We start from the raw sequence: 13016 nt of genomic DNA on the forward strand, positions 1-13016 counted from the left end.
TACAGTAACAGGGGAATGCGTCTGGGTGGGATACTCTGTGGAGAGTTGGTGTGGACTTTCTGGGCCGAAGGGTCTGCTTCCACACCGGAAGGATTCTATGAGTGGATATGAAGCAGCTAACCTCCTCGGTTGAAAGGTCGATAACAAGGGGGCATAATTTTAACATGAAGGGTCTCAGTAGGTTGAGAGGGGATTTGAGGAATAATTTCTTGTCATCCAGAGGGTGGTCAGAATCTGAAATGCACTGCTTGAGGAGATAGTGGAGGTGAGAAACCTTACAACCATTAAAAAATAAATGAATGAGCAGTTAAAATGTCATGACACTCCAGGTTATGTACCGAAAGCTGGGAAGCAGATTTGGTGTAGAACAGGTGAGCATAGACTCAATGAGGCGAAGGGTGTCTGTGCTGTTTATGATGCCATGAGATATGATACAAGCTGTGTCTGAGTTACACTTCTTGTACAGATTTATTCACTCACTTGGTGATCAGAGCTCACCGAACTGTGACACGAGCTGCGACTATCTGAATTTCATTTGAACAGACTCACCTGCTCAATGTTCAGATCTCAATAAACTAGCAGCGCCTGAACCATATTTGTGGTTTGACTGAACTACAGCAATAAAGAAAATTATATTTCAGTACAGCTTTTCACATCATAAAACGTTTCACAGACACACTGAATCAGATGACCAAAATCATGGACCAAGAGGTTTTCAGGACAAACTGAAGTAGAAAAGAGGAATTACTTATGGAGGAAAATCCAGAGCTTAGGGTCCAGGCAGCTGAAGACATGGTGACCAACTAACCCATTCCCGGGCCTGCTCACAGTTCACCTCACTGAATCTCATGCTATTCTGAGTAATCATCATTCTTCTGTGTTCCTCTTATTTCAACATTGTTGGAAATTATTTTACTGGTGATTTATTTTACTGATGTCCCTATTCGCACTCACAAACAGTTTCAATTTTTTTGTAGCTATTAGCAGTACTGTAGTAAGCTTTTGAAAACTGAATCTCCCAGGATGTCCCGACCTTGGCGTATTTTCTCTGCTGTGCCCTCGTGTTTAGCCAATCCAAAACACAAAGGCAATTTTCTAATTAACTTAGGTGTAAGCAGGGAATAATCAAGTTGGGTTTTAATAATCAACCTGATCTAATAATTTTCCAGCAATCTTGAACGGTCTCGTTGGGCAGAGATATTTCCCTTGTGAGACTGGTTAGCTCAGTTGGCCAAACTGCTGGTTTGCAATATAGGGGAATGCTCGCTGTGTGGGTTCAATTCCCACACCAGCTTACGTTACCACGAAGGATACTCCTTCTCAACCTCTCTCTCTCCCCACCTGCCATGTGGTGCCCTTCAGGTAAAACCACCACCAGTCCTGTCTCTCTCTCTCTAATGAGAGAATAGGACCGTAGCAACTTATTTTTGGGCCGGAAAACCCCCATCCAAGTTCCACCCATCCCAAAGAACACATCCAAGTATTTCAACATGAAACCAGCAAAAGAGGGAGATTGTCTTCAGGTATGAGCTTGGACAAGAGCTAGAACTATTCCAATTCATACACCTTAAACAAGGAAGCTTGATAGTTTGTCAAATATCCCTTGACCGAATGCAATTTCCAGCACATACCCCTGTCCTGTTACTTCTGCCTTCTTTGTGGTTTCAGCAGAGATACAGACAGGCTGCTCAGATCCCTGCTGGCACTGCTCAAACACCTCTGGTCTCCAATCTCTACAGTTTCAGAGCCCTGGACGGTCCCACAAAGATAGTTCCACCTGTACCTACAGAGGAGCAGACTCCGAGTGGAGAGGCAGGAGATGGAGGCAGTGCATCGGGTGCTGTTTGGGGATTAAGGGTTGAGAGGCTGGAGTGCTTCAAGCGGAGTTCCCACTACCCTGTCTCCAACATCCATTTCCTGGACCAGCGTCACATCATTGTTCCCACTCTGCTGCAGACCAGTTTGTTGGAGATCAAGCCTAGGTTGCAAGTGCACAGATATGACATACCTGTCATCTTGTCTAAGGCAGTAGGCGTGTCCTGTATTGATCCATTTCAAAGTGGTGCTTGAAGCTCCAGGGAGACAGTCACTCTTTTCATGAGAGATAGTCTTTGTAACCTACAACCTCTGAACCCAGTTCACTCCTCCGATTCTGATTTTCCTATCTACCGCCTACAACGCTCCACAATATTGGCCCAGCTTTGAGCTGCGAAGGCCTCAAGCTCTGAAATTCCTTCCCTAAACCCCTTCTCAGCTTTTAAGATATTTCTTAAAATGTAATTGTTATTGTTATCGCCTGACAGTGGGAGAATCAGACATGACCAACAAACATTTTTAATGCTTGGACAATAAGGGTCGGAGCTGAAAAATGTGTTGCTGGAAAAGCGCAGCGGGTCAGGCAGCACCCAAGGAACAGGAGAATCGACGTTTCGGACATAAGCCCTTCTTCAGGAAGGGCTTATGCCCGAAACGTCGACTCTCCTGCTCCTTGGATGCTGCCTGACCTGCTGCGCTTTTCCAGCAACGCATTTTTCAGCTCTGATCTCCAGCATCTGCAGACCTCACTTTCTCCACAAAAAGAATCAGCCATTTTCGAACTGGAAACGTGAACCTGCCACTTCACTTTCAGTCAGGAACAGAAGCCAGTTTGACCCAATCTCTGGGTGAACGTTTCCAACATTGCTGTTGTTCTTGCTGAATCTAAACCCAGTTACAAAGGAGCTTGTGTTTGATGTTGAGAAGCTCTTAGGAGGAGAAAGTGAGGTCTGCAGACTCTGGAGATGCTGATGAAGGGCTTATGCCCAAAACGTCGAATTTCCTGTTCCTTGGATGCTGCCTGACCTGCTGCGCTTTTCCAGCAACACATTTTCAGTCGAGAAGCTCTTAACCATGGAAGACAGCAGCTGGGTAACATTCCTACCCCAACCTAGGATTACCCTACGTTTGATCCTGAGTGTGATTAATAGCAGCAATAACTTTAAAATCCAAGTCATTCGTGAACTTGCTGGTGCCTCAGCAGAGCAGACGACTGAGTGAATCCCTTCCCACACTTGGAGCAGGTGAATGGCCTCTCGCCTGTGTGAATACGCTGATGTACAGTAAGGTGAGTTGACCGCCTGAACCCAGTTCCACAGTGAGAGCACCTGAATGGTCTCTCATCAGTGTGAAGAATTTGATGGGACATCAGCTCCCCAGAACTTTTGTAGCACTTTCCGCAGTCTGGACATTGAAAAGGTCTCTCATGAGTGTGAACTCTCTCATGGGTCAGCAGGGCAGAAGACTGGGTGAAGCCCTTCCCACACTTGGAGCAAGTGAACAGTTTCTCACGAGTGTGGGTTTTCTGGTGCGAATGCAAGCTGGATAACTGAGTGAATCGCCTCCCGCAGTCAGGGCAGGTGAATGGTTTCTCCCCGGTGTGAGTTCTCTGGTGTTTCTGTAAGCTGGATAGCTGAGTGAATCCCCGACCACAGTCAGAGCAGGCGAATGGTTTCTCCCCAGTATGAGTTCTTCGGTGTTTATATAAGTTGGACGACTGAGCGAATCCCTTCCCACACTCGGAACAGGTGAATGGTTTCTCCCCGGTGTGAATTCTCTGATGTACATGTAAACTAGATAAATGAGCAAATCCTTTCCCACACTTGGAACAGATAAGCGGTTTCTCACCAGTGTGGATTCTCTGGTGTATTTGTAAGCTGGATAAATCAATGAATCCCTTTCCACACTTTGAACACGATAATGGCCTCTCTCCAGTATGTCTGCGCCGATGAATTTCCAGCTGGGATGGGTAATTGAATCCTTTCCCACAGTCCCCACACTTCCATGGTTTCTCCATGGAGTCAGCCCCAGTGTGAGTGCGTTGATGAGTTTCCAGCCAGGACGGGAATCTGAATCCCTTCCCACACTCCCCACATTTCCATGGTTTCTTCATGGGTGCCAGTGTGGGTGTCTGTCAGTTGAATTCTCCTCCACACAGTGAACATGTGCTGTCAACAGTCAGATGTTTGCCAGTCTGTGTAACTGCTTAAAGCTCTTTCTTCACCATTTTGTCAAGGGCTTTCATCTAGTTGTGGTAGTGGTTCTGGCTGGTCCAGGTCCCCTTGGGGGAGAAATCCCGCATGAGTACGGGCTTTATTACAACTTGATGTTAATTCGTTCCGAGCATGTACTTCATTATTTAATTACTATGTTATCCTTTTTTTCTTCTTCTTTGAGTAATGTAAGATATTTTATTAGACGCTCTGGTTAGTTAAAGGTTAGATTAGTAGTTAGTTGAGTTTTGTCTTTTGTTTTCTATATCTCTTCTTTTTGTTTGACAGATTTTGGTTATTATTTATTTAATATTTAATTGTATATTAGTGCTGGTACTTGTGTTTTTTTATCTGTAAGGTTGTAAAAACATGTTAAATTTTCAATAAAAATATCTATTTAAAAAAAAAAGCTCTTTCTTCAGTCAGTTTAATGGAACACTCTCAAGAGTGTTTGTGTCTCTCGCTGAGCTTACCCAATCAGAGATGATTGAAACCATTCCCCTCAAGCAGAACTCCTTCCACATTTGGAGACCAGTGATGTTCAGCTGCAGATGAATGGAGTGACTGCGTCAGATCTTGACTTGACGTTTGATCTGAATGTCCAGATGTACGCTGTCCTCTTCTAATCCCCTGCACCAAGTGATAACAAACTCGTCACCGAGTGAAAACAGTGAAATTAGAAACAAATACAACAATTCCAGTTTCTGTGGCATGTTTTTGTCTCTTGTTCCTCCAAAGCATCCCACACAGTCTCCCTATTCCCTGGATTGAAATCCCAATAAAGTGCTCGATAATTTGACAATTCAGTCCACCTTGAAGTAGCCGCTAATGATGGAGCCTGGGAAATTGACAGCAGTTGCAGATCAAGACTTAGAAGAGAGGAAACAAAAAGATAAAACTGCTGGAAAAACTCAGCAGATCTGGCGATATATGTGGAAAGAAAGCAGCGTTAATGTTTCCTGTGACCCTTCTTCACAACTGATTCGATGGGAGATAAAATACAGTAACAGGCGGTAAAGAACAGAGAAGCTGCTCAGCTCCTGTTTCTCAGTTGTTGAATTTGCTGATCCAGGACACTCAAACCTGCCAGTTAATAAACTAAGGTATAATTTAGAAACCTCTTCTTCTGTACTGTTCTGCTCCACTGAAGTTTTCACTTTTATGTCTAATGTACATTGCATCATTTCTGAAACTTAAAGAATGTACCAAACCATAGTATTTGTTCTGTTAAATTTAACGTTGTCTCCCTGCGTCTTTTACTAATTTGTGCGTTCACACTGATCAAGAACACTCCCTAGTTTCAGTTGTTGAAGACTATGATCTTATGCTTCACAGACTCAGGGCCACAACACTTCTCTATCTTGAGAAGATCAATGGTCCCACCACCAATCACAGACATAGCTCTATTTCCATCCTTCCAGACTGAGAAATATCCACTAACATAACTCTGTTTTCCATGCTTCACTGGACTTCTAATCCTGCTGCTGCACACTCTTTAATATTAGCAGCTTCATCTTATTAACAATGCTTTCGTCTGTTCGTCGCTTAACATATGAGGACTCTGGGTTTATACTTGATGGAGTTTAGAAGGATGAGGGAGAAACTAATTGAAACATACAGAATTCTGAATGACCTAGACAGAGTAGATGCTGGGAAGATGATACTATTGGTAGGAGAGACAAGGACCTGATGGCACAGCCTTAGAGTGAAGGGAAGACCTTTTAGAATGGTGATAAGGAGAAATGGCTTCAGTCAGAGAGTAATGTATCCTTGTAATTCATTGCCACAGAGAGATGTGGAGGTCAGGCCATTGAGTATATTTAAGACCAAGATAGATAGGATATTGAGTATCAGGGGGATCAAGGGTTACAGGGAGAATGGGGTTGAGAAACATAACTGCCATAATTGAATGGCAGAGACAAAAAAAACTGCACATGCTTGAATACAATGTAGAGGATGGGAGATGGCTGGTGTAGTGGCAATGTCAAAGGATTAGTAATCAAAGCCCCAGTCTAATGGTCTTGAGACATGGTTTCAGATTCTACTATGGCCAATGGAATTTGAAATGGATTAAAAAAAGTCAGAAATTTAAAAAAAACCAAGGTAGACAAGCAGGAGGCTGGAAGAACTCAGCAAGCCATGGAGCTTTAAGAGGTGGAGAAATCAAACGACTTCTCCACCTCCTGATGCTGCCATGATTGAATGGCGTAACAGACTGGATGGGCTGAGTGGCTTCATTTCCCCTCCTATGCCTGATGGTCACCCTATAAAACCCGTTTTGACAACTAATTGTCAGAGGGAAAATGAGAAACAAACTTGTAAGGAGATCTCAGCTATCTGTAAGAATAATAGGGTAGTTATGGCAGGGGATTTTAACTTTCCAAACATCGACTGGGACTGCCATAGTGTTAAAGGTTTAGATGGAGAGGAATTTCTTACGTGCGTACAAGATAATTTTCTAATTCATTATGCGGATGTACCTACTAGAGAAGGTGCAAAACTTGACCTTCTCTTGGGAAATAAGGCAGGGCAGGTGACTGAGATGTCAGTGGGGGAACAGTTTGGGGCCAATGACCATAATTCTATTCGTTTTAAAATCGTGATGGAAAAGGATAGACCTGATCTAAAAGTTGAAGTTCTAAATTGGAGAAAGGCCAATTTTGACGGTATTAGGCAAGAACTTTCGAAAGCTGATTGGGGGCAGATGTTCGCAGGTAAAGGGACGGCTGGAAAATGGGAAGCCTTCAGAAATGAGATAACAAGAATCCAGAGAAAGTATATTCCTGTCAGGGTGAAAGGAAAGGCTGGTAGATATAGGGAATGCTGGATGACTAAAGAAATTGAAGGTTTAGTTAAGAAAAAGAAGGAAGCATATGTCACGTATAGACAGGATAGATCGAGGAAATCCTTAGAAGAGTATAAAGAAAGTAGGAGTATATTTAAGAGGGAAATCAGGAGGGCAAAACGGGGATATGAGATAGCATCGGCAAATAGAATTAAGGAGAATCCAAAGGGTTTTTACAAATATATTAAGGACAAAAGGGTAACTAGGGAGACCATAGGGCCCCTCAACGATCAGCAAGGTGGCCTTTGTGTGGAGCCACAGAAAATGGGGGAGATACTAAATGGATATTTTGCATCAGTATTTAGTGTGAAAAAGGATATGGAAGATATAGACCGTAGGGAAATATATGGTGACATCTTGCAAAATGCCCAGATTACAGAGGAGGAAGTGCTGGATGTCTTGAAACGGTTAAAGGTGGATACATCCTCAGGACCTGATCAGGTGTACCCGAGAACTCTGTGTGAAGCTAGAGAAGTGATTGCTGGGCCTCTTGCTGAGATATTTGTATCATTGATAGTCACAGTGAGGTGCCGGAAGACTGGAGGTTGGAAAACGTGGTGCCACTGTTTAAAAAGGGCAGTAAAGACAAGCCAGGAACTATAGACCGGTGAGCCTGACCTCAGTGGTGGGCAAGTTGTTGGAGGGAATCCTGAGGGACGGGAGGTACATGTATTTGGAAAGGCAAGGACTGATTAGTGATAGTCAACATGGCTTTGTGCGTGGGAAATCATGTCTCACAAACTTGATTGAGTTTTTTGAAGAAGTAACAAAGAAGATTGATGAGGGCAGAGCAGTAGATGTGATCTGTATGGACTTCAGTAAGGCATTCGACAAGGTTCCCCATGGGAGACTGAATAGCAAGGTTAGATCTCATGGAATAAAGGGAGAACTAGCCATTTGGATACAGAACTGGCTCAAAGGTAGAAGACAGAGGGTGGTGGTGGAGGGCTGTTTTTCATACTGGGGGCCTGTGACCAGTGGAGTGCCACAAGGATTGGTGCTGGGTCCTCTACTTTTTGTCATTTACATAAATGATTTGGATGTGAGCATAAGAGGTACAGTTGGCAAGTTTGCAGATGACATCAAAATTGGAGGTGTAGTGGACAGCGAAGAGGGTTACCTCAGATTACAACAGGATCTGGACCAGATGGGCCAATGGGCTGAGAAGTGACAGATGGAGTTTAAATCAGATAAATGAGAGGTGCTACATTTTGGGAAAGCAAATCTAAGCAGGACTTACACACTTAATGGTAAAGTCCTAGGGAGTGTTGCTGAACAAAGAGACCTTGGAGTGCAGGTTCATAGCTCCTTGAAAGTGGAGTCACAGGTAGATAGGATAGTGAAGAAGGCATTTGGTATGCTTTCCTTTATTGGTCAGAGTATTGAGTACAGGAGTTGGGAGGTCATGTTGAGGCTGTACAGGACATTGGTTAGGCCACTTGTTGGAACATTGTGTGCAATTCTGGTCTCCTTCCTATCGGAAAGATGTTGCGAAACTTGAAAGGGTTCAGAAAAGATTGACAAGGATGTTGCCAGGGTTGGAGGATTTGAGATACAGGGAGAGGCTGAACAGGCTGGGGCTGTTTTCCCTGGAGTGTTGGAGGCTGAGGGGTGACCTGATACAGGTTTACAAAATTATGAGGGGCACGGATAGGGTAAATAGACAAAGTCTTTTCCCTGGGGTCGGGGAGTCCAGAACTAGAGGGGCATAGGTTTAGGGTGAGGGGGAAAAAGTATAAAAGGGCCCTCAGGGGAACATTTTAACGCAGAGGGTGGTACGTGTATGGAATGAGCTGCCAGAGGAAGTGGTGGAGGCTGGTACAATTGCAACATTTAAGAGGCATTTGGATGGGTATATGAATAGGAAGGGTTTGGAGGGATATGGGCCGGGTGCTGGCAGGTGGGACTAGATTGGGTTGGGATATCTGGTCAGCATGGACAAGTTGGACCGAAGGGTCTGTTTCCGGGCTGTACATCTCTATGGCTCTATAACCCATCTGCACTACCACCAGTGCATGTCCTCGCTCGCTGAACTTGTTGCTGTTGCAGCGGGAGGGGGCGGGGCAGGGGGCGGGGCTGGAGGACCGAAAGGCAGCACCTGGTCCTCCGAACAATGGGAGCGCGGCGCATGCGCCCTCCTTCGCCGAGACACGACCAACAGAATGGCAGTTGTTAACCCCAGGCCTGAAGCGGACAAAAAAGACTGACCATATGCCGCCGGTAGCCAACAGTCTGGCGGTGGTTTTCGCTGAGCACTTCCCGGTGCGTTTCCTGAAACCGCCCACCACCATCGGCTTCCCCGTAACGCCGATAAAAAATCTCACCCGAGGGAAACGTCTCGGCGGCTCCGTCTGACCCCTCCGCGAACAGCAGTACCGATACTGCGCATGCTCTGGCGCGCGCGCGCGGGTGATTGACGGCGCCTGGGCAACGGACGAGATGGAGGAGGCGGGGCTGGAGTGTCGAGGGGGCGTGTCTGGAAGGACTGAGTTGGTGGGTCCTCCTTCCAGCCAATGGACGTGAACGGGAGGCGGGGCTCCAGCCATTGCAAGTGAACGGGAGGCGGGGGTACGGCTGCAGGGTCGAGGGGGCGGGTCTGGAGGACGGAGTGGGTGGGTACTCCTTCCAGCCAATGGACGTGAATGGGGGGGCGGGGCTGTGTTACTCAACCAGTCCGAGTGAATGAGGGGCGTGGCAGCATCACCAAACCAGTCCGAGTCAATGAGGGGCGTGGCTGTATTACTCAACCATTCCGAGTCAATGAGGGGCGTGGCCGGGCTGAGACATCCTCGCAGAGAGCTATGTTAGAGATGAATAGGCTGGTGCTTACAAACTAGGTTGTTTGTTTTAGTTTCTGCTCTGTATTTAGAGTTACTTAAAACAGACTGCATGGTAGATTATGTTTCAATGTGTGACGTTCAGAAATATATTTGTGAAACTTCGGGCTGTAGAGGGCATTAGTTTGGTCACTTTTGAGATAACTGCAATCAGTTCTGTTCCCCCTGCTCTGGGAATTATGTTGTGAAACTTGGAAGGGTTCAGAAAAGAATTACAAGGATATTATGTAACTATAACCTGGTGTTGTGTGATTTTTAACTTTGTACACCCCAGTCCAACACTGGCTCCTCCAAATCAAGGATATTGGAGGGTTTGAGCTCTAGGGGGGAGGCTGAATAGGCTGGGGCTATTTCCCCTGGAGTGTCGGAGACTGAGAGGTGACCTTTTAAAGGTTTATGAGGGCCACGGAATAGGGTGAATAGCCAAGGTGTTTTTCCCAGGTTAAGGGAGTCTCAAACTAGAGGGAATATATGTGATGTGGAGGTGCCAGTGTTGGACTGGGGTGGACAAAGTTAAAAATCTCACAACATCAGGTTATAGTGTTTTGTTTACGACAGAGCTAACATCAGTCAGCAGAGCTCAGTGCTAATGAGGTAATGATTGAAGGAAAGGAACTGCTGGGAACCAGGGGAATGTGTCCTTGTAAATCGTAGAGAAGACAAATTCCAGATAACTTTCTCTCCCTTCCAGCCAATACCCAGCAGAGTAGACAAAGAAGAGTTAAGAGTCAGCGCTGGATGGAAAAGTGATGGATATTGATATAAGGCAACAGGCAGGAATGGAGACACTGAAGATCAAGCTCAGGGCCCCTGAAGATCCATCCAGCAAATGACCTTGTGTAAGTGACTGTGACACTCAGGACATGGATGTTTACACTGATTGATAGATCCATAGAAGATATGGTAAAGGACAGAGAATCTGCTCAACTTTTATTTCTCCGTTGTTAAAGCTGCTGCTTCTAGACAGTCAAACCTGCCAATTAATAAACTAAGGTATAATTTAGAATCATCTCCCTCTATACTGGTGTTGACCATTTCATGTACAATGAGTTATTTCTAAAACTTACTGAATTTAGCAGAACAAGTATTATGTAATACATTCTATCAGATATCTCCCAACCTTCTTTACTAATTTGTGTGTTAAGAATACTCCCTGTTTTAAATCTCTGGGAATTGATCTTTTGCCCATAGATTCAGCCCACATCATTTTTCTATCTTGAGAAGATCAATGGTCTCCCAGCAGCGACCATGGGGACAGCACTGTTTCCATCTCAGAAATATCCATTAAGATGGCTCTCTGCTTTCTGTCCTTGGCTAAATTTCCAATCCTGATGCTCCATTTTCCTTAAGATCAACACCATTTGCTTATGAACAACCCGCTTGTCGGTTACCCTATCAAACACATTTCGCCAATTCATCTGCGCCACGTCCAGTGCCCTTCTTTGCTCACTGAGCATTGTGTGAATCACTCATGTAATATCTGCTGCCTGTCTAGCTCAGTTATATATTCTGGGTATCTGTAAAATAAATCAGAGAAGTGTTGGAAAAGCACAGCAGGTCAGGCAGCGTCCGAGGAGCAGGAAAATCGACGTTTCGGGCAAAAGCCCTTCATCATTGCTTCATGCTGCCTGACCTGCTGTGCTTTTCCAGCACTACTCTAATCTAGACTCTAATCTAGACTCTGATCTCCAGCATCTGCAGTCCTCACTTTTGCCATGTAAAATAAATCAGCTTTGTGTTACACATTTCTGGACTTGAGTGTTTTTACTATCTTTAAGAAAACTTGGTTCCTTTTGAAGGGCTCCCTCTCTCTCCCACCTCCTCTCTGATTGAGACGTATAAGATTATTAAAGGATTGGACATTCTGAAGGTAGGCAGCATGTTTCCTCTGATGGGTGAGTCCAAAACCAGGGGACACAATTTAAAGATAAGGGGTAGGCCATTTAGAATAGAGTTGAGGAGAAACTTCTTCACCCAGAGAGTGCTGGATATATGGAATGCTCTTCCCCAGAAGGCGGTGGAGGCCACATCTCTGGATACTTTCAAAGAAGAGATGGATAGAGCTCATAAAGATAACAGAATCGAGGGTTATGGGGATAAGGCAGGAACAGGACACTGATTGTAGATGATCAGCCATGATCCGAATGAATGGTGGTGCTGGCTTAAAGGACCGAATGGCCTTCTCCTGCACCTATTGTCTATCCTCACCTCCAACAAGTGTGAAGAACACATGGAACCCTTTGTCCTAATTCTAATGACAATGTGATCATCTAGTCTCAGTTCTGGACAAACATCTTTCTATATTTTCTTCCCTGATACCTTTTCAGAGCAAAAATATTGATCCCTCAGCTCATTTCCACTCGCAACTCTGACACTTGTCATGAGCCGGACCAACCCCCTCAAAATATATTAAGAAGATCGCCTAGACCCTAACTTTTTCTTATTTTAAAGGTAAATACCAAGTGTTGTATTCTGGAAACAGTTTTATTGGTCTTGAAGCAAAACACACTGTCTTCATATACTATAGTTAGTGAGTTTTGAAAAGATTTGTAGCTCAGCTTGAGGTTTGAGTTGGAAAGTTCATTTCCAGATGTTTCATTACCCTACTAGGTAGCATCTTCATTGGACCTCTGGGCGAAGCAATGCTGAAAATTCCTGCTTTCTATTTATAAGTTTGGGTTTCTTTGGGTCGGTAATGTCATTTCCTGTGGTGATGTATTTTCCTGTCGTGAAATCACTTCCTGTTCCTTTTCTCAGGGGATGTAGATTAGATGGGGTCTAACTCGATGTGTTTGTTGATAGTGTTCCGGTTGGAATGCCATGATTCTAGGAACTCTCATTTGTGTCTTTGTTTGGCTTGTCCAAGGATGGATGTGTTGACCCAGTCGAAGTGGTGTCCTTCCTCATCCATGTGTGAGGATACTAGTGAGAGAGGGTCATGTCTTTTTGAGGCTAGTCGGTGTTCATGTATCCTGGTGGCTAGTTTTCTGGCCTGTTTGTCCAATGTAGTGTTTGTTACAATCCTTGCATGGTATTTTGTAAATGACATTAGTTTTGCTTGTTGTCTGTGTGGGGTCTTTCAAGTTCATTCGCTGCTGTTTTAGTGTGTTGGTGGATTTGTGAGCTACCATAATGCCAAGGGGTCTGAGTACATCCAGAACCTCAACCTGAGCTACAAATCTTCTCCAAACTCGCTAGAATCTACTCAGTCCTGCCTTAAAAATCTTTAAAGACTTTGCTTCCATCACCTTTGCAGGAAGACCCACAACTCAGAGAGAAAATAACTTCACCAAACCTCTGTTTTGA

At 44.7% G+C, this 13016-nt stretch overlaps 2 protein-coding genes across 2 annotated transcripts in view; both read right to left on the reverse strand.

The window, feature by feature from the left end:
- The window catches only part of LOC132828622 (zinc finger protein 850-like), a 75205-nt gene extending 65866 nt beyond the window's left edge, over positions 1–9339 (reverse strand). The window contains exons 1-2 of the mRNA XM_060845673.1: positions 9082–9339; positions 4502–4658 (exon numbers count right to left, since the gene is read on the reverse strand). The gene's annotated coding sequence lies outside the window, so the exon portion shown is untranslated. The remainder of the gene's footprint in view (positions 1–4501; positions 4659–9081) is intronic.
- LOC132828696 (zinc finger protein 239-like) lies at positions 2532–4285 on the reverse strand. Its single transcript, XM_060845779.1, has one exon. The coding sequence runs from the start codon at positions 3926–3928 to the stop codon at positions 2990–2992; it is 939 nt and encodes a 312-aa protein (XP_060701762.1). The 5' UTR covers positions 3929–4285; the 3' UTR covers positions 2532–2989.
- Positions 9340–13016: the final 3677 nt, after the last annotated feature.

The sequence above is a fragment of the Hemiscyllium ocellatum genome, chromosome 27 (assembly GCF_020745735.1).
Source record: "Hemiscyllium ocellatum isolate sHemOce1 chromosome 27, sHemOce1.pat.X.cur, whole genome shotgun sequence".
Lineage (NCBI taxonomy): Eukaryota > Metazoa > Chordata > Chondrichthyes > Orectolobiformes > Hemiscylliidae > Hemiscyllium > Hemiscyllium ocellatum.

Coding starts and splice junctions, on each gene's coding strand:
- LOC132828696 (XM_060845779.1), bottom strand. CDS start 3,928: ATGAAGAAACCATGGAAATGTGGGGAGTGTGGGAAGGGATTCAGATTC.